Genomic DNA, 22,253 nt, shown 5'->3' on the forward strand with positions numbered 1-22,253 from the left:
AGCACGGCCCTGGTAAAAATAGAAAACGATGGAGGTGCTACGTTGCAGCAGCAGTGACAAAGGTAGCCAAAGTGATACCGCCCCATCTGTTGTTGGACTACAACTCCCATCAGCTTCAGCCAACATGGCCAATGATGAGGAATGATGGGAGTTGTAGTCCAGCAACATCTGGAGGGCCTGTGGTTCCTGGGGGGAAAGTATTGTTTCGGGATGATTTTAAAGCCAGGAAAATGTAATGTTTTTTGCTTTACTAGATCTTGACTGCTTTTAACTAGAAATTTTGCGCATGCACAGACACACACACACACACACACACACACACACACCCCTACACGCCTGCCTTGGGTCTTCAGGATGCAGTAGATATAAATCAAGCACATAATTATTATTATTTTGTTTTAATTAACAAAATTTATGCTGCTGGATTGCAACAAAACTTCTAAGTACATTTAGCGGCCAGAACCATATTGGAAGAATCAACACGGCTGTAGGATGATCCTGGATATCAGATTTCTTTAGATTTTTATTTGCTGCAGTAAGTTAAAAGCAAATAACTTATCGCAAGCGTGTTCCTTACTCCATCGCTGCCAACCCCTGTTCTTTTCCTCCTGCTGCCATTTTGGGCACTTTCACATGGCTGAATCAGTCTCCGCGTTGGCACAGGGCTGATTTTGCTTAACTATGAGTCAAACGTGTCAAGGTGATGATGGAGTGATGGATGGATGCAGACAGATTTTTGCAGAAGGGCTGCTTTGTACCCTTCCCCCACCCCCACATGCCTGATTGCCAATTTCACATGTGCTTCACATATGGTTTGTGGGAATACACACAGAATATATATATCCAGCCTCATGATAGGCAGTAATGGGGCTTCTGCTCGTGGCGGGGGGGGAAGATTCAAAATAGTTAAACATTATTGATGCATGACACTGGAGTTGCAGTTGCAATGAAAGAATGTGTGATCAGGAAGCATTAGGAAACACTGTAACAGGTACAGTGTTGCCCCGCAAGACGAACGCCTCGCAAGACGGAAAACCCGCTAGACGAAAGGGTTTTCTGTTTTGGAGGCGCTTCACTAAATGAATTTCTCTATGGGGTTGCTTCGCAAGACGAAAAAATCTTGCGAGTTCCCGCAGGTTTTTTTCGCCCTTTCCCTAAGCGCTAAGCCGCTTATCACTCTGGGCGGCTTCCACAAAGACCAAAAACACACTAATATGTCATACATTAAAAACGTCCCTGAACCTTAAGATGTCTTCTGAATGTCAGGTAGTTGTTTATCTCTTTGACATCTGATGGGAGGGCATTCCACAGGATGGGCGCCACTACCGAGAAGGCCCTCTGCCTGGTTCCCTGTAGCTTTGCTTCTCACAATGAGGGAACCGCCAGAAGGCTCTTGGCGCTGGACCTCAGAGTCCAGGCAGAACAATGGGGATGGAGACGCTCCTTCAGGTATACTGGGCCCTCACAGGTAGACAGGTATCCCTCACAGAGGGAAGCATTCACCACCCCGCAGAGCCCATCGCCCAGCCCTTCCAGGCTTGCTTTTATTAGCCAGGATGGGCAAGGATCAAGGAGACAGGTGGTTGGTTTCACGCGTCCAAGCAGCCTGTCCACATCCATAGGGAACCTGCGGCCCACAAAACCTGAGTCTGGGTCTGGACAACACACTGAGCCAAACCATGGCTTATTTAGCACAGCAGCAAAATGACCAAAGCTGATGGAATCTCCTCACCTACATGGTTTTGCTCATCTGCGGTAAGCCATGGTTTGGCTTAGTGCTTCATGAAAACTGGGCCAATATCTGTTTTCCCTTGCAAATAACATTTCTGTCATTTGCGTTCTGCAAACCTGCTATCTGGGCAGCATCTGGGGCAAGCAAAATTGCATCTAGCTGAAGATGTTTGCATAATCCTGATTCCTCTTTGCCAAGGCACTAAGAAGGGAGGTTAATTAATATTCTGCTGGATATTATTTTGCAAGGGAAGGCTTCCCAACAAAGGCATAACATAAATGCATTTCAATATTATTGTTGTTGCTTTTTAATTAATTAATATTCAGACTGCAATGAAGCACAGAGCAGGTGCAGCCATTAGGCAGTGTGAGGCTGTTGTCTCACATGGCAGAAGCCCCTGAGATGGTGACTGCATGGGCAACCTTGCCCGCCCTGCTGCCTCCGCCACTGGCAGAGAAGTGGTGCTGATATGGGATGAGATTGCACCGATTCCCAGCAAGATCTTGCAGAAATCACATTAGATCTTGCTCTGGACATTGGCACAATCTCACCCCAAACCAGCACCAATTCTGGTGTCACTTCACCTCAAGCAGAGAAACAGGACATGCCATTTGATGAAGAAACTTCCAATTTCAGACCAGGGGCCTGTTCCCTTTCCTTTTTTCTCTGAGGTCTGGCCCTAAAGGTAAAGGGACCCCTGGCAATCAGGTCCAGTCGTGGCCAACTCTGGGGTTGCGGCACTCATCTCGCTCTATAGGCCAAGGGAGCTGGTGTACAGCTTCCAGCTCATGTGGCCAGCATGACTAAGCCACTTCTGGCGAACCAGAGCAGCGCACAGAAACGCTGTTTACCTTCCTGCCGGAGCGGTACCTATTTATCTACTTGCACTTTCACGTGCTTTTGAACTGCTGGGTTGGCAGGAGCAGGGACCGAGCAATGGGAGCTCACCCCATCTCAGGGATTCGAACTGCCGACCTTCTGATCGGACTGATTAACCCACAGCGCCACCTGTGTCCCTGAGGTCTGACCCTACCATGAGGCAAAGCAAGACGACTGCCTCAGTTGCAGATACTGAAGGGGGTAGTAGCAGCTGTAGTCCCTAGAAGTGACTATTATTCTTTATTCAGTTTGTGAACTGCACTATGCCTGTAGGTCTCAGGGCTGACCTCTGAGGGTTCAAACCACACCTCTCTGTTGCCACACAGCCTTGTCTTGGGCCTCCTAAACTCACCTGCTGCCCTCAGGAGTGATGAAGGGCACCACCCTATCCCCAGTGTGAAAGTGAGATTCAGGCAGACTTCTCATCCATTTTGTTTCTATGCGCATTGTCCTTTGCCTCAGGCAGCAAAATGTCTTAGGCCGGCCCTGCCTTCCCCTAAGACAGCTGTGTCAGTTGCCAGCCACTACTGTTTGCAGAAGCTGTCATGGGCTCAGAGGAAATGTCGTTTGCAAAGGGGGGTGACCGATGCAAAAGTAATAAATGTCTGTGCCGTTTTAAAATGTGCATCACAGCTTATTTGCTGCTAAAATGAAAGAGGGGGGGGGGAACCAAGGGAAGAAGCCCAGTACAGATGCTATCATGGTATATCTCCACCTAGCTGCCACAATAAATTAACCTGATTTACTTAGTGCCATCTGTTTGCGCTTAGTGTTCTGCAGAAGACACAAGGTGTCTGAGGAGCTAACAACACAAGGGAAACAGAGGAAGGTGAGGGAAACTGAAGGTGAGACATACAGGGAAAGATTGTGCTTCAAGTAATGTGATTATGATACATTACAGCAGGGCTGTTACACACCTCTATGGTGCAACTGCCTTTGGAATAGTGTGTGCAATTCTGGTCACCTCGCCTAAAAAAAGGGCACGGTGAAAATGGGTTGAGAAATGTCTCTCACCCTCTGTCATGAAACCAGAACTTATGGATGTGGGAAGTCTCAGGGCAGACAAAAGAAAGTACTTATCCACACCGTGCGTAGTTAAAAAGTATTGAATTCACCCAGGAAATGCTCCAGCAGCCCAGGGGTGGCGTGCGAAGGGACCCCACTGGGTGCAAGAATGTTGCCTTGGCAGCACCCTTGCAAGGCGTCACTCATCCAAGGAGAGGGGCAGCAATGCTGCCACCAACACTCCTCTCTTCGCCCCCAGGTCAGGCTTGACCTGGGAGTGGAATGGCTGGCTACAGCCCAGCTGCTTGTCAGGGACAAGAGCACCCTTTGCGCCTCACCCAGCCCTTGTCACTGACAGGTGGGTGGGAGCATACTGGGTGAGAGTGGGGTGCAGAGGGTGCTGGTCTTCACTCTCCATATTCACCTAGCTGTGCGACAGGGATACAGTCATACCTCAGGTTGAAGTTGCTTCAGGTTGAGCATTTTCAGGTTGCACTCCACGGTGACCTGGAAGTAACGGAACGCTCCAAATGACGTCACGCGCATGCACAGAAGCGGCGAATCGCGACCCGCGCAGGCGCAGACACACAGACGTGGGTCGCGTTCTCTTCAGGATGTGAACGGGGCTCCGGAACGGATCCCGTTCGCATCCAGAGGTACCACTGTATCGGGGGGGAATACACCTGGTTCGCATGCCCCTCCCCATTGTGGGTTTGGGGCAATGCCCCCTGGCACCCTCCCAAGCTACACCAGTGAATTGACCCCCCACACACACACACAAAGGAAGCGGAGATGGCCATCAACTTGGATGCCTTTAAAAGAGGATTAGACAAATTCATGCAGGAATAAGGCTATCAATGGCCACTGTCTATGATGGCCACACTCTGCCCCCTGACTGTTGGAGGCAAGTAATGCTTCTGAATACCAATTGCTGGAAACTTTAGGAGGCTAGAGGGCTCTTGTGCTCAGGTTCTGCTGCTATCACTACCACATGTTTTTGGGGGCTAGAACAAGTCCACTAGCATGTGGCATGTTTACCTTTACAGAGGATATACTGACATTTTTATGGATTGCCAAATCTATCCCATGGGTGAAAAGGGATGCAATAATGAGGGCTGCTTAGTTATATAGTCATCATTAGCCCTACTTTAAATTAGATATTAAAGCAGCATGCTGGCCCCATATACTTAAGAATGCACCAGCACTTCCATTATTAAACCCTCTTTTTGTGGTTTTATAACTCGGTCGCCAGTAGTGCGCTCTGAGGTGGAACTGAGAAGTAGAAAGCGCAAGCCTGCAAATGGTCCCCCCCCTTTTTTTTTCTTTCAAGCCTTACTTAGTAACTCCTTCCAATTCTGCTCTCAGTTTGCTTTGTTTTAGCTTCCCCGGTAAACCTCCATTATAAAAATAAAAAAAGTTCCTTATGTATATTCAGTAAATTTGTTTATGAAATGGGGTGACACAATTTTTATTTATGCATTTACAGGCTGCCCAAACTTTGTTGAAAGAAGCGCAGCTTGAAAGAATGGTGAAGGAAATTCTGTTTTCATTGCCCTCTTCCCCCTGCGAAAGAAAGAAAGAAAGAAAGAAAGAAAGAGAAAGAAATCCTCGTTTTTCTCTTCCCAACCCAATAGTGTTTTGTGCTTCTTAGTAAGGTTCACTATGCTTCATTTCCTGTGTTATTTTTGACTTGTGTTTCAAACTGAACTAAGAAAAAGAACAGCTTAAAAAAAGAATTGGAAACCATATGGTTGTAATTGGCTCAAGGACAGGTGTAATACCTGAAATGACTTTTCAGAGATCTAGGGTTTGGGGTTTTTTTTTGGGGGGGGGGGTTAGGGTGTTGATGAAGTCAAATTAACTGTGTTCATTAAATAGAACTGTTTGGTCTCTGTTCTGCCTTCTTTAAGTCTGCAGTCCTAAACACACCTGTTAGGGAATAAGCCCATACATTGGGAACAGTCCCCCTCCATTCCCCCATGTGCTATTCTAGGGGTTCTCTTACCTGCCCCCCGCCACAAAAAATACCAATTTGGGAGGGGCCATTAGACACACAGAGGAGGAGAGAGAGAGGGAAAGCCCCACTGTGCTAACGGAAAATCCTTGTGCAGGTTTCTGCCAGTAACACTCATTAGCAGAATCTGACCCATAAGGTGCAGTCTTAGCCAAAGTGAACCACTTTTAATCCACATTGATTTCAATGGAATACAGTTAAACAGGTGCTTTTTTTTTTCCTCACGGAAAGGAAATGTTTAACTTTGCTTGTATTGCGAATGTAAATTGAGCATAATGTAAAGTGGCATATGGATCATATTCGGATTCATACATTTGTTTGTGTAGTCACTGTATATTCTGCCCTTACTCCCAAAGGAGAAATAAAGTCAGCATGGATCAAGTCAGCATTGGGCCAGTCCCTATCTCTCAGGTTGGGAGGATAAAATGGAAGTTGGTGGATAACTATGCATTCCACCTTGGGATTCTTTGGTGCAACATAAATTTACTTAACGAATAAAGTAAAATAGTAGTAGTAATAATCATAATCATAATCATAATCATAATCATAATAATGTATTATTTATACCCCACCCATCTGGCTGGGTTACCCCAGCCACCCTGGGCTACTTCCAACAGAATATTAAAATACAATAGTCTATTAAACATTAAAAGCTTCCCTAAACAGGGCTGACTTCAGATGTCTTCTAAAAGTCTGGTAGTTGTTTTTCTCTTTGACATCTGGTGGGAGGGCATTCCACAGGGCAGGTGCCACTACCGAGAAGGCCCTCTGCCTGATTCCCTGTAACTTGGCTTTTCGCAGTGAGGAAACTGCCAGAAGGCCCTCGGCACGGGACCTCAGAACGATGGGGGTGGAGACGCTCCTTCAGGTATACTGGACCGAGGCCGTTCAGGGCTTTAAAAGTCAGCACCAACACTTTGAATTGTGCTCAGAAACATACTGGGAGCCAGTGTAGGTCTTTCAAGACCGGTGTTATGTGGTCTCGGCGGCCACTCCCAGTCAGCAGTCTAGCTGCCGCATTCTGGATTACCGTATTTTTCGCCCTATAGGGCGCACCGACCCATAGGGCGCACCTAGGTTTTTTTTGGGGGGGGGATAAAGAAATTATTTTCCCCCAGGCGCAGAGCTGGGGCGGGGGAAGCCCGAGCTTCCCCCGACCCCAGCCCCCAGAACAGGCTGCTATCTGCAAGCCTTGGGAGCCCGGCAGGAACTCCCGCGGGCTCCCCAGGCTTGCGGATATCTGCCCGAAGCCTGCAAAGTGAGAGGGGTCGGTGCGCACCGACCCCTCTGGCTCTCCAGGCTTCAGAGAAAGCCTGCATTCGCCCCATAGGACACACACACATTTTCCCTTCATTTTTGGAGGGGGGGGGAAAGTGCATCCTATAGGGCAAAATACGGTAGTTGTAGTTTCCAGGTCACCTTCAAAGGTGAGCGCATTGCAGTAGTCCAAGCGAGAGATAACTAGGGCATGCACCACTCTGGCGAGACAGTCTGGGGGCAGGTAGGGTCTCAGCTTATAATTACTGACTTATCATTTGGATAACTCAGTGATTATAAGGCATGTAATTAATGTAACCCCAACAAACATTGTCAGAATGTGCTATTTCATATAAAAAGGGTGGACCTTTACACTTTGCTGAGAACTTTGCTCCTCCTAAAAAATCTTCTCTTCCTCTTGCTTACCCCACTCTGGCCAAGGCAACCCCAAGACATTTTGCTGCCTGGTGACTAACATCACCACCACAGAGTCAAGATACACAGTACTCAGGGCTGGGTCAAGTTATTTTGGCACTTGAGGCTGAAACCCACACAAACACCTCTTCCTAGCAGTAAAACAAAACAAAATAATGATATTTGCTGCATAATTCAATTAAATAACTAGCAATTTACTGCCCTTTCATGAGCTAGCTGCCTCTAAGGTGGCCCCGTGTCCTATTTTACAAGGGACAGTCCTCTATTTGAAGGACTGGCATTTTGCAAGTCTAGTTGAAAGTTTTTATATATAAAAAATAACCATAGAAGAAGTGAAGGGGGCCAGAAATGTGCTATTTCCAATGAATTCACATATTCCAGGAAAGGTCCTACAACTGATGCAGATATTCGCTTGTGGGATTCAGTTGGGGAGAGAGAGATAGCACACCGGGAACAGGTTGGGTTGGTAGCTTATTTCAGTTTAGCACTCCGCTGAAGAATCTCAAGTGTAGAAAGTTCAGGCAGCGACAAGGTGGGAGAGGCATTCAAGCAAGAACTTCTATTTTTATCCACACTGCAAAATTCAATTTGAAATAAATTGGTTTTGGTGGGGAAGTCTTAGTTCACTGCACATTTAAGGACGGCCAGCTAGTAAGGACGATGGTTTCTCAAGAATTAAAAGCAGATTGTGATGTTGGACTGATCAAAACTGACAAAGGGCATTCTGAACCTGAGTTGCCTTCAATATTTTTAGACCTGAGATCCACCGTTAAGATAAAACTGCAACGTGGGACAACCTCTTTTCTTTTCGTTTACCAGAGTCCACCTTCCTCCCATGCCACTCTTTTTGTTTACAATCTCCCTGCCCTTCCACTTTCTCTTGAAAACAATTAGAAAATGTCATGATGCTGCAATTACTACCCACTGTGATGCATCCAAGGAACACTTCACATATAAAGCACTTTTCTACTGATAGGTCTATATTCAATTACTGAGTCATGCACAGAAAAGACCCACGGAAATTAGAGGACCTGGCTTTCTTCAGATGCAGGCTTTGGTAATATGGCGCCCTGAGCAAGGCCGAAACTTGGTGCCACCAAATGGCTCTTCTCAATCATGGATCATCTCGCTTTTGCTCCCCATTGGCTTGGTGCCCCATGCAGGGGCAGAACTGCCTGCACCACCCTAAATCTGGCGCTGCTTACTTATGTCAGTGGGTCAAGTCTGAGCAGAATTTAGTTGGATATAACCCAGCATCTCCAAGCCAGTTCGCATACAAAGATTATATATCTACATACACACGGCTAAGACAAAGGCTGAAACCAGTGCGAAATATCCTCAGCAACAGGTTTTTAAAGTGCAGTAATTATATTCCACCAGGAGCCTTGGAGAAAACAGCTTTCACCTGCACACCCGGCAGGGATATGCAGCTAATCCTGGCTCTTTGATAACACCTGTGTGATGCGTCTGTTGCCACACACCTGCTTGCAGCATTCAGACACTTTGCATTTTTAGGTGTACACGGAATATGTGAGGAGGTCCTTTTAGCTGTGCCTTCTCAGTGGAGAATTTATGCCCAACTGTTCTTAACCTGAAGCACCACTTTAGCTAATGGGGCCTCCTGCTGCCGCTGCACCGCCGCTGCACGATTTCTGTTCTCAACCTGAAGCAAAGTTCTTAACCCGAGGTACTATTTCTGGGTTAGCGGAGTCTGTAACCTGAAGCGTATGTAACCTGAAGTGTATGTAACCTGAGGTACCACTGTAGTTCCCTTCTTGGCTGTTTCTGAACATTGTATCGAAACAACGTAATTAATACAATGTATATTTTCATTTATGATGGGATCTTCCCAAAGTTCTTTCAAGATGGTATGCCTCCAAGCCCCACCATGACTGACTTTTGCCGATATTCAGGCAGACACGCAATTCATCACCTAGAGGCTGTGATCTCCAAATCGTTTATTCAGACATTCTCGCAATACTGAAGTCTAAGGGACTAATGGGGGGGGGGGGGAGTCATGCAAAGATTCCTACCAGATGACTTTTTGATTTGTTTTAATTGTTAGATAAGCTGTCCAGCAAAGAGATGCCTTTCCCCTAATGAGAAACCCATATTCTACAGCTGGCCCAAAATCTTTAATGAGGTTGAACCTATCATAGATAAGTATCCACATTGCATTTGCCCTATATAATCACAAGAATAGGGGGTTTCGAGGAGGGGGAGGAACAAGTCATCATGTGGAAAAAATAATTTATAAACAAATGTCTTCCTACATCAGCCTTCGCCAACCTAGTGCCCTCTGGACGTTTTTGGACTACAATTCCCATCAGCACGACGTGGCTATGGCTGATGGGAGTTGTAGTCCAACAACTTCTGGAGGGCCCCAAGTCATAGCTGTCAACTTTTCCCTTTTCTTGCGTGGAATCCTATTCGGAATAAGGAAATGTCCCTTTAAAAAAGGGAAATGTTGAAGCTATGCCCCAAGCTGGTGAAGGCTGTTCTACACCACAACACAGAACGAGATTGGTAGAATTCATTTATAGGTGTGTGAAAGTTAAGGAGGGGTGTTTTTGCAGGCTCCCAAAGTGCAAAACACACCTTGTACATACCAAGAAAGGCTCATCAGGGGTCAGCAAACTTTTTCACCAGGGGGCCAGTCCACTGTCCCTCAGACCTTGGGGGGGCGGACTATTTTTTTTTTGGGGGGGGGAATGAACAAATTTCTATGACCCACAAATAACCCAGAGATGCATTTTAAATAAAAGCACACATTCTACTCATGCAGAAACACCAGGCAGGTCCCATAAATAACCCAGAGGTGCATTTTAAATAAAAGGACACATTCTACTCATGTAAAAACATGCTGATTCCCGGACCATCCACGGGCTGGATTTAGAAGGCGATTGGGCCGCATCCAGTCCCTGGGCCTTAGTTTGCCTACCCATGGCTCAGAGCAACCTTCTTGAAATGCACTAATTTGATTCCCTCCCTCTCTTTCTTTTTTCTTTTCCTTCTCCTCCTGCGAGGAGGCTACATTTTAATATTTTAATGTTTCAATATTTTAATGTTGCATTTTAATTTTGTTTTTAAGTTGTAATCATTCAACTTGTTTTTATTATTGCTTGTAAGCCGCTCTGAGCCCGGCCTTGGCTGGGGAGGGTGGGGTATAAATAAAAATTATTATTATTATTATTATTACTAATTAAGGGCATTCAAAGAACTCACTCTGAAGTATAGGAAAAACATGGTGTGTGCATGCGCGCATGCACGCACACACACACACACTTGCAGTCTGATATGGGACAGTCCAGAATTCTGCTACATCAGTTTACCACTCCATAAAAATACCCACGGTGTGGAGACATAAGTTTTTATCCCTCTGCCATAATACTAGGACTGAAGCTGAATGTTGGAAAACCCAAGACAGAACAAAAGGAATTACAGCTTGACGCAGTGAAGAATTAAACTAATGCGATTCGTTGCCAGAAGATGTGGGGGTGGCCGCCGACTTGAGCAGCGTTAAAAGGGGATTGGACTAATTTTTTTTTAGGGCTCAGCTACCAGCAGCTACTAGCTAGGAAGGCTCTATAATAGTTCCAGCATCAGAGGAAGTGTGCCTCTGAATGGCAGTTCCTGGGAATCACATGGAGAAAGTGCTGTTGTACTAAGATGGCTGGTCATAGAGGCATCTAGTTGGCCAGTGTGAGAACAGGATGGACTAGAGGTGTCTTTGACCTGATCCAGCAAATACTCTTCTTATTCCTCCGAATGGATAAACCAGCTGTTAAAACTGGTAAGAACGCATTCCTATGGAACCTTTTAGTGGTGGAGGTGAACAAAAACCCATTAATTCCCTGAGAAAGTAATTCACTGATGAGTCAACATTGCCACCAGAGACCAGGGGAAATGGGGGCGACCTACACGCCGTGGAAGGCAATGCCAAAATCCTCGATTGGCTTCGACGGCTCAGTGTGACCAAATAATTTGTGTGCATTTTTGCTTGCGAACCGAAAGGTGAAGATGGAGACAGGCACGGTTTTTTTCTGTGCAAATTCCAGCTAGCATCCAGTGTGTGTTGCGGATAAATTTCAATATGAAATACCTACAAATGGAAACAAAATATCCAATTTCCACACCATTTTCAGCCAAGTATGGAACCTAGTGGGGGGAAATGAGAACACTCCCCACCTTTATACGATCTAAGGTTTCACAGAAAATGTACTTCTCTGCCATTAATAACCGTACAAATGAGCTGTCACATCCTAAGGGACAGGAAAGATAACACCTAACTGGTTAAATATTTTGCATAAATACTTATAAAAGTGTCAAAAAAAACTTATAGCCACTTCAAATTTATTTCTTTGGCACTTGAACTGCAAAAGGATCAGGGGGGAGGAGGAAAAGGGTGAGCGAACTGTGTATTTATAGGACTTTTGCCACCCACAGTCAAGAAACAGAGTAAATACAAGCTAAAAGACCGCAAAGATGGGCTCCTTTCCAAAGACATTTTAGGTTTAGAACAATAAATACCTTTTAATCAGGTATCCTGAAAGGAGCCAAGATAACTTCCCCTGAGTTGTACCTGTGCCCTTTCTGATGGGTGGCACTGCAAACGAGAAGACAAGAGTTCTGGACCATTTTGTTCCAAGAGGACTTTTTTAAAATATGGAATTCTCTTCAGAGCCTTGGTTTGTTAACTGGTGTTAAAGCGGAGTTTCCCAGGTTGGGTGCAAAGAGGAATTCTAAATCAGGGCAAGTCATGATCTTTGTGCTGAAGCCAGAATGGGGTGGGAAGGATGTAGAAGCAAGGGAGGGGCAATTATCTACAGTCTCACGAAACAATTGCCCATGGAGCCCTGGATGATCATTTGAACACGGCATGCTTATGGCAATGGGAGCTTGTGATGTGAAAGTACAGTGGACGTTTGGGTTGCGAACGTGATCTGTGCGCAATGCACATTTGCAACCCGCAGCATTCGCAACCCACGTCTACGCATCTGCGCGGGTTGCGATTCAGCACTCCTGCGCATGCGCGACCGCTGTAACCCGGAAGTAACCCATTCCAGTACTTCCGGGTTTCGGCAGTCCGCAACCCGAAAAAAACGCAACCTGAAACGGCTGTAACCCGAGGTATGACTGTACTGGCTCAATATTAATGGTACCATCCAAATACAGTGGTACCTCGGGTTAAGTACTTAATTCGTTCTGGAGGTCCGTTCTTAACCTGAAATTGTTCTTAACCTGAAGCACCACTTTAGCTAATGGGGCCTCCTGCTGCCGCTGTGCTGCCAGAGCACGATTTCTGTTCTCATCCTGAAGCAAAGTTCTTAACCTGAAGCACTATTTCTGGGTTAGCGGAGTCTGTAACCTGAAGCTTATGTAACCTGAGGTACCACTGCATATAAGAGCCTGTTCCCAATGCTGTCACACTGTGCTATGACCAAGAACCAGGATGAAGCTATGCAGGTGAAGACAAGATACTATGAAGAGACCATGAGGACACCAGGAGAAGGAAGCAGGTTTAGCCTCTCCTCTGGTGGCACCTGCAAGGCTGCCCCTTCCTGTATACAAGAAAAGAGCTGCCATTCACTTCTGTGGGGAAATGTTCTGCACAATGATGACCTTCACCTTGATGGCCTGGATTCCATTCAGGATTGTACTGTATGCAAATCCAGGAGTCTCTCTTACACACCCACACACCATTTTAACAAGCATTTTACAAGTACTGTAAAACACACACAATGTTCTTTTGGAATTCTCGGATACTAATAAGACAGCAGCCTTGATGTTTTCAAACACGCTTTACACGTTAATCCTAAATGTCTGCACAAAATCTCTGCAACAACCCTGTAATGCCACAATTGGATGGCATTGCACAGAATTTGCAGCACCATAGTCCTAAGCATTTGTTTGCCAGTGCAACAACCTTTAGGACCAGGCCATGTCTTTGTGATGCACCAAGCACTTCAAAGTATATATTTAATTATCTCACCCAGCTTAGGCTCTCATAATGACAGCTGAGTACAGATGCTTAACGTGGCTTAAACCCATCAGGAATTCTCCAGGGAAAGTGCACTTAGATTCCAATGAAATTAATGGGGCTTACGTTTTTGAGTACGTGCCAAAATCCCATTCACTTCAATGGGACTTACTCAAATGTGACCAGCTTTCTTTGATTTGTATACAAGAGCTTCATTGGCACAAAGAGGCTACATCAGGGGTGCAATGGTATGAGAAAGTCTTGCTGAGCTTTGCAGGACTTGCTTCTGAATGGACATGCATAGGATTGGGCTGAAGGTACCATGCAGACGTTAAATGATATGCGGGACTCAGCTCAAGATAAGATTGCTAGGTGCCCATATGCAGGTGAAATGCAAAGACTGTTAAGAGTTGTTAGGTTACATTCAGGCCGCTTATGTCTTCCTTCCTTCAAAGTGTTGGTGCTGAACTTTAAAGGCCTAAATGGCCTCGGTCCAGTATACCTGAAGGAGCGTCTCCACCTCCATCGTTCTGCCCGGACACTGAGGTCCAGTGCCGAGGGCCTTCTGGAGGTTCCCTCACTACGAGAAGCCAAGTTACAGGGAACCAGGCAGAGGGCCTTCTTGGTAGTGGCACCCGCCCTGTGGAATGCCCTCCCATCAGATGTCAAAGAGGAAAATAACTACTAAACTTTTAGAAGACATCTGAAGGCAGCCCTGTTTAGGGAAGCTTTTAATGTTTAATAGGTTATTGTATTTTAGTGTTTTGTTGGAAGCCGCCCAGAGTGGCTGGGGAAACCCAGCCAGATGGGCGGGGTATAAATAATAAATTATTATTATTCTTCCTTGCAACATCACATCCAATCGCACACCGATCATAAGAACATAAGGACAGCCCTGCTGGATCAAGCCCAGCATCTTGTTCTTACAGCGGCCAACCAGATGCCTGTGGGGAAAGCTGAAAGCAAGACCTGAGCACAAGAGCCAGTCTCCCCTCCTGCGGTTTCAGCAAAGGGCATTCAGAAGAATTGCTGTCTCCAATCACGGAGGAAAAAGTGCTGAACTGCTTATATCATATGAATAAGGGCAAAATAAACAGCTCTGGTGCCAACGAAGGTTTCCCTTGAAATGCAAATAGCTGCTTGAGAGAGGTCTTATTTTATTGGGAGCATGGCAGGAAGAGAAAGAGAGAATCAAGCTTCTCCCCCCTAAACTTCCCCTTCCCCTCCTTATTCCGCCCCCTCCCAGTTTCAAAGCTCCTTCTGTTTGCATAACCCAAAAAACACATGTTTAATTGCATTCACAAAGTTAGTGACATCTCTAGTTTGGATGATAAATAGACCCATTCTAGCAATACGTTGCAGAGACGGCAAGTAGAATTTGGTGACTGGCAATAACACTGGAGGGCGACGCTGACACAAAACCCCACACATATATTAAGTAAAACAGAAACATCGCCACCTGACCCCACCCCCCACTCACCTTTCCCCCCTCCACCTCTTTCCCCCTTTTCTTCCTAATATAACACTAATGTCTCAAGAAATGAAACTGATCTGTAAAAACGCTACATGGAAAGAGAGAGAGAGAGAGAGAGAGAGAGAGAGAGAGAGAGAGAGAGACATTGCTCATACTTTTGTAAACCAATAAAATCTTTAATAATAATAAAAAAATAAACCCTGCTCACCTCTCTAGGTTAGTTATTTGTGGCATATCAAGCAGCACCAACTCTCCCCCACCTTATAAAATTGCTCCTGCCTGGTTGTCTGGTGGCAGTTCTAACTTGCCAGTGGTAAATGGTCAGGTCACTACTTTCAGACTTGATATATAAGCCAACTGAAGTAAGTGCCCTTGGCTGCAATTTTCACACACACAAACACACACACACACACAGACAGTGAGAGACAGCACGCGCGAGCACCTAGTAGTTCCATTAAAGTAACTCTGGAACAAAGGGGTGATGGATTGTGGATTTAGGCTGCAATCGTAATGCATTCTTACATGCAATATTGCTTTGGAACCAATGGCTCATGCATCCACACATTGTATCTGGGATTGAGATGCGATGCCAATCTATGAATGTGACACAGTGCAGCAAAAGTTACTCATGCCTATGACCACCACCACCACCACTTTGAAGGCAATGGGATAGGCATTAGTTGTGATTAACATAAATCTGCAATGAGTTCAATGGGAGTTTGCTGGATTGAAAAAGTGGGAGCAGGAGCGTCCCACTAACATGGAAGTTAAGTAGTAGTGGTATTGCTAAAACAGGGCTTCAAAGCTCATAGCCCTCTGGATGTTGCTGGGCTTCAACTCCCCACTATTCAGACCATTTAACATGCTAGGAGCTGTGCATGATGGGCAGCTCCTACATCTGGAGAGTCCCAACATCTGGAGAGTCACACTGGTTCCCCACCCCGGCACTCAAGTACTCTTCAGTGCTTTGTTTTGTGAATTTCAGCCATCATGCTAGAGGCCAGGAGTGGGTATTAAGCTAAATAGAACTAAGTAGAACTAAGATTTAGTAGAAGAAACCCAGATGGCTCAAGAAAGCAAGCAGAAAATTCCTGGGAGTATATTTGACACCTCTGTATTGGAAATTCATACAAAGCAATGAGAAAGCTAAAATGTTGGGAACAGGCAGCATTTGGAGGATGTAAGGGTATAAGAGCACAAAAAAACTTTCTTTGTTGTGGAAAGTGGCAAATACACACATGCGCACACGTGTAAATATTGTTATTCCTTTGACTGGAACAACATAAAGCCAATGTCAAGATAACAAAACAAAACTCATGTTGACCGATGAGACATCTACAGGTTTTTCAAGCTTGGGTCATGGACATGGGTCCACAGCCCACTGAATGATATGACAAAACTCCTATTGATTGAAATGGTTATGGGAATTACTCTAAGGCTGCAGTCCTAAACACACTTAAAAGGTAAAGGGACCCCTAACCATTAGGTCCAGTAGTGGATGACTCTGGGGTTGCGGTGCTCATCTTGCTTTATTGGCCGAGGGAGCTGGCGTACAGCTTCTGGGTCATGTGGCCAGCATGACTAAGCCACTTCTGGAGAACTAGAGCAGCGCACAGAAACGCCATTTACCTTCCCGCAGAAGCAGTACCTATTTATCTACTTGTACTTTGATGTGCTTTCGAACTGCTAAGTTGGCAGGAGCAGGGACAGAGCAATGGGAGCTCACCCCGTTGCGGAGATTCGAACCGCCGACCTTCTGATCGGCAAGCCCTAGGCTCTGTGGTTTAGACCACAGCATCCCCCTAAACACACTTACTAGGGATTAAACATGCATAGGATGGGTTTAATGTAACACAGCACCAAATCCAGCACTGCTTCTAATAGAGACTGATAGACAGACATCCTACATTCCTAGGAAATCCTGCATAAATTTAGAGGGATTCAACCTGGTCTTGAATGTCTTTTCAGGATGAATTTTATTCCCTGCTGCAGCTTTCCAGGGCTGAAGCACTCCACTCAACACTGGATCTCCCTGAAATTGAGTGGTTTGCTTTTAGCATTAATTTCTAACTGTGGATGTGAGAACACACCAGAACTAGAAGATCACTAATTACTATGTAACAGCAGGCTAAAACCTCTATGCTAAACAGACCCTTGGGAATCCTGAGAATTTCTTCAAATGGCACGGGCATGATTGTACTTAGAATCAAGCCATCCTACTTTGCAGAAACAATGACTAAGAAATTGTTTCTCTGTGTAAAATTTATCCCAGTCCTGAAATACAGAAGAAGAAAGGAACTCCCAGTAGCTTGCCTGCGAGATATATGCGATGCAGTAGAAACTGCCCAAGCTTCAAGTACATCAAGCACATGGTTATTTCAAACAGGGCTATATGTTTTACTGACTTACTAATGGTGTGCCGAAAACAACTTATTAACTGACATATTCTATAATACACTGCATCTGTTTCTTCAGCTAAGCATGTAGCAAATGCATGCATAACTAAGAGGAAGGCACAATAGTTAGAAAATATACTGGTATAAGAGTAGGGAGGATTCTGGGTCCTTTTCCTTTTGGTGACACTGTAATTAGATTGCAATAACCACTGTGTCTCTCACACTCACATTGAGTGCCCGAATCTTCAAAGAAGGCTTACAAGTTTAGAAAAACAAACCAACCAAAGATTAGGCACCATACGACATTATAAAATTCTGAGCCATATGAAAAAAGAAAATGGAAATAAATTTGTTTTCATGCTCAAAAAGCAGAGTGCATTAAAACAGACTAACAAGAGGCTCGGGAGAAATGTAAGGAAGTGTATGATACACAATGTGTATGATAGCATTGCATTAGCTTGCTGCAAGATATGGGTCAAGAGTTTTAAAAAGTATAGACAAATGCTGGGGTGCTTGGTGATTAGTCAGAGTGCAGCATCCATGTTCAGAAGCAATATACCCCTGGCTACCAGACACTAGAGCCGAACTGTAAGATACAGCCATCTTCATCATATTCTGCTTGTGGCATTTCTGCTAGGCACCTGACTGGGGCTGCATGCTGCTTATCTACTTGGACTTGCACTCTGATCGTAAACAGATTAGGTGCACAACCTACTGAAATAAACGGCACTTGCTTCCACATTATGAAGTCATTAGGTCATCTGTCCACCCCACCAAGGCACACAAATTATCTCAAATACCCCACCACCACCTTAATTGTGGACTAGCCATTTCATCTATTGCAACCTGACACCACAGTCTTGCACATCTTTACCTGGAAATATATTTCTCTGAAATCAATTAAAGTCAATCCCAATAATTGGATGCCATGCACAGAAAGGCAGACGGGCCGCCGAATCCCCACTTAAATCAATGTGATTTAGGCTGTCAATCATAAGCATCTTTTCCAAGGAGTAAGCCCCATTGAACTCCATGGAACTTGCTTCCAAGTAAACAAGTGCATGGTCAGACTGCAAACCGTACAGGTAAACACTTGGGTCAAAGATAGATTTCAGTGGGTCTTAAGTGTAGCTGATTTTCCCTGGCTTGTGTCCATTGGGTTTAGGATTGGGGTGTCATTTTAACCATCACCCACCCATGCCATTTTGTCAGTGGTGCTCAGGGTATATTTATATTGTGGATTTCAGGTATGTGCCCAGGAATAGACTTTCTGAGGTCTGAGCATGTAGCAACTTTTGGAAAATCTCTTTGCGGTGGTTTGAGACAAGTGCAGTCTGTGGTCTCGGTCCAGCTGTCCAATCATTCACCAAATCCCTACAGAGTTCACTGGAGCAGAAGCAAGACAGAGCCCCACTTCCTGATCTCTCAATGAACTTTTATCCTTCATTGGACGTTATCATGTATGATTTGGCTTTAACCTACAAAAGCGCTTTTTTAGAAAAAGGGAGCTCTGTGAGCAGCGGAGGACCTTCTGGTGAGTAATCATTTCTCCCAAACCGATTTTACACGGAGAAATTGGTTGAATAAAGCATTCACTAGCGGGGGAAGATCCACCTTTTAAAATTAAAGTCCATGGCCATCATTTGCTTTTGGTAAGGAAAGTATGTCGAAAGCAGCTCGGAGGAGTTGTTTACTTGTTGTTTTTAATGTCACCCAGGAGGTCTCCAAGAAGACGCAGGATAGACAGCCCTGGTTAAATCTCAAAAGCGGGAGGGAGAGAGAAAGGAAACCTCAAGCGATCTGTGTAAACAAAAACTGTTTTGACACGGAACTCCTCCACCTTTCGCTCTTGGTCATTTTCTCTGCAGGAGCGCAGTTTTGACTCTCCGGAGCCCACACAGGGGCGGCTTATTGCAGATTCCTGCTTTTAATATATCCGATTTCTCGGGCAACAGGCGCAGGACACCCACCTGGCTGAAAGAGCACCAGCTCACCACAACCACACGGAGAAGAGAGATGGTAAATTTTCCCACTCCTTGGGAATGTTGTTTTTCACATAAAACGGCCCTTAAAGAGGAGGGAAGTGCCCTTAGCGCGCTGTATACATGCGTCCCAGAACCCACACGCCTGATTTGAACCCGGCGCTGGGTAACGCTAGGTAAGAACTCCCCCCGCGTAAGCCAAGCTCGACGCGCGTCCTGTCCGGGCGCCACGACGACGCCTGTGCTGAGGGCGCCTGTGGCGCGCTAGCCGGCAACGGGCAAAGCTGCCCAGGTAAGTTCTCTTTCCTCACCTGGCGTCCGCCAAGCCGCCCCCTCGGGGGGCACCGCGTGCCCGCGGCGACCCGGAGCGCGCTACGCCCACCCAACGGCGCTTTGCGCGCGACGCCCCGGGCGAAGGGATTGGCGCGGGGACCTGTCATTCTGCGGGCGCGCGCGAGCGCATCGCCCGGCGCTGCCCGGCGTGCCCAATCTCCCTGGCGCGCAAACATCAAACCAAACACGACACGGCACACACCGCACACATTCCCCGCCAGAGCAACCCGGGGCGGGTTCGGCTGTGGGCTGCCTGCTGGCGCGCGCGGGCGGGCGCGGGCGCCTGGGCTCACCTGCTGGCAGCGCTCGGAAGCTGCGCACCGTGTTGCCCTCGCGGAGGTGGAGCAGCTGCGGCGCGCCGGGCGCCGACTCCTCGGGCCGACCGCCGCTGTACCGGTCGTAGAGCCGGAGCATGTGTTCCGAGACCTTGTCCTCGGGGGAGACGACGAGCGGGGCGGGCTGGTCACCTGCAGCCAACGCCAACGCCGCCGCCGCCGCCCGGCTTCTTTTCCGCAGCCCGCCCGTGCGCTCCTGCGCCGGCTCCCCGGGGGCCACGAGCAGGCTCCAGCTGAGGCCAAGGCAAAGCAGCAGCAGCGCGCGGGGAGCGCCCGCCATTGCGCTCGCCTTCCCGAGCCGAAGGGACTCTTTTCCACAAGACTGAGGGGGAAGGCGGCGGCGGCGGTGTGCCAAGGGAGTCGCGCTTCGTCCAAGCGGGTGAAGGGAGAAGCGGGGCAGCAGGTGGGTGCTTGCAAAACACTAGGCGGAAAAGGAGGAGGAGGAGGAGGAGAAGGGGGACGGGTGGGCTTGGGCGGCGAGGCTTCTCTCGCTTTGCGCGCGCGCGCGCGCTGCCTGAAGTGCTTGTGGCGCAGGCAGGCAAGTAGGCAAGTCCGTCCGTCCGTTGCGCGCGCCTCCGCAGCTCCCGCAGGTTCCTTCCCCGCTGCCTCGAGTGGGGCAGGCGAAGCCCTGGGCTGAGTTTTGTCTCCGGCGTGTGTGCAGAAGTCCCAGCGCTGGGTAATCAGCAGCCAATCGCGCCGCCTTTCTCTCCTTTGAGCCAAGCCGGCTGCGCGCGAGAAAGTCGAGGGGTGGCGGAGGAGGAATTACACCACCCAAAAGAAACACACACGCCTGTGGCTGCCAAGTCGAGCGCTCCCCTGGATGGTGTCCCTTGCCGCAGGCGGCAGCAGCAGCAGCAGCAGCAGCAGCAGGAGACAAGAATCGGAGGGGTGGGGAGGAGGAGGAGGAGGGGCGGGGGAAGGGGCGGCTTCTCTCTTCTCGACCCACCTGGCTCCTTCCTTACAGGGAGGGGCGGGGGAAGAACCCCCGAGAAAAGAAGGCTGGGAAACGTGAAGCGGGATCGTCTTTATAATGGCACGCCTGCAGAGTATTCCGCTTGCGCGGCCACTTTCGCCAGCGATCCTTAGGATCACCCGCGCAGAGATGAAGGAGATCCTGCTCGCTGAGCACACACCCGCCACCGCCCCCAGCTCAGGTTTGTGAAAGTGAAGATGCCTCCCCGTTCGAAGCGGGTGGGGATTGTTCCGTCTTCTGCACAGATTTTCGCCCTGCAGGCACATTTACACAAGAAAGGACCCCGAGACACGCCTTTGAGTTGGGATGTATCGTTTTTTGGATCGCTGGTGAAGTAGAGAGGAATTGCATGAGAACAACTTTAGAATCAATAGGAGGGGTTTTTGTTTGTTTTTTTATCAGCACGGTGCTTTCATTTGACTTGCAGGGTTCGTTAGAAATTGGGCAGCTGAGAATAATCCCCTGGAATGATTGCTGCCATCAGCACAAATTGCATATTCCCTTAGGCGTCCATGGTTCGAGTGTTCCAAAAATTATCAAGAGTATTCTTCGCAACAGTCCTACGAAGGAGGTTAGGATTTGTCGCAGCCTACTTCGCAGGACTGTTGCAAAAAAGTACAACAGTACAAATTTTGAACACTAGAACCATGCATGTCTAAGGGAATGTGCAATTTTTGCAGGTGGGACGGGGAACTAGGACCAATGGAATGGTTTGCTTTGATGACATATTGTGAACATACAGCGATTTTTATTTTTTTTAATTGAGGGTTGGCTGGGATCATGCTCCCTCGGCCGCTGTGCTATTCCAAAACCAGCACTTCAAGTTTAAAATAAAGAAAACTGGAGCTGCTAAGCAGAACCCCTTACAAAGTGCCGTGTCTCATCCCACTGCTCTTTGTAACCTCGTGGATGGCTGCTGTTTCAGAGCATGTCTACACGGGCACTCCATCAGGTGACTTTTGAAAACAAACATAACCTGTGTCACTCCCCTTGCTCAGTCATGCTTTAATTTCCTCTGCACCAGCAGGAGAAGCTAGAAAAGGTATATATGATTCACTCAAGACTGCAATCCACGAACCACTTTCTCAAGAATGGTGCTGAAATAAGTAATTTGGCAACAGCTGTGTGCAAATGATTTCTGGAAATCCTCTAGCCTATTTGCAGATAAAAGAACTGGGGAAAGTGTTTTGCAAGATTTCTCCAAGGGAAGGAGAAATTCTCCAGTAGTCTTGGGGATGAGGCTTAGCAGTGACAGTAGCACAGCTACTTTCTCTCCCAACCCACAAGGTTTTAATTTTGCTGGATTTCTGCTGCTGCCAATGGCAGCAGAAGCAAAGGTCACTGGTAGCCTAACTTCACCCTAGCTTGATTACAGAACACCTTGGATAGAAATCACCTCTGATCATGAAACAGAAATAAAGATAGTGAAGAGTAGTCTGAGAAAATCCTTCAAAGTCC

The 22,253-nt window shown here is 47.0% G+C and overlaps 1 protein-coding gene and 1 long non-coding RNA gene across 2 annotated transcripts in view; one reads left to right on the forward strand and one right to left on the reverse strand.

The window, feature by feature from the left end:
- The window catches only part of BMP3 (bone morphogenetic protein 3), a 36,716-nt gene extending 16,588 nt beyond the window's left edge, over positions 1-20,128 (reverse strand). The window contains 3 exon segments of the mRNA XM_081877007.1: positions 19,781-19,959; positions 19,961-19,994; positions 19,997-20,128. Coding sequence (XP_081733133.1) covers positions 19,781-19,959; positions 19,961-19,994; positions 19,997-20,102 — 319 coding nt within the window. The 5' untranslated portion in view covers positions 20,103-20,128.
- A 27-nt stretch (positions 20,129-20,155) lies between these two features.
- LOC309350430 lies at positions 20,156-21,915 on the forward strand. The gene is made up of 2 exons (XR_014160362.1): positions 20,156-20,225; positions 20,787-21,915. It is a non-coding gene; the product is annotated as an uncharacterized lncRNA (long non-coding RNA).
- The last annotated feature ends 338 nt before the right edge of the window (positions 21,916-22,253 follow it).

This window comes from Podarcis erhardii, assembly GCF_964252035.2.
Source record: "Podarcis erhardii genome assembly, chromosome: 9".
NCBI lineage: Eukaryota > Metazoa > Chordata > Lepidosauria > Squamata > Lacertidae > Podarcis > Podarcis erhardii.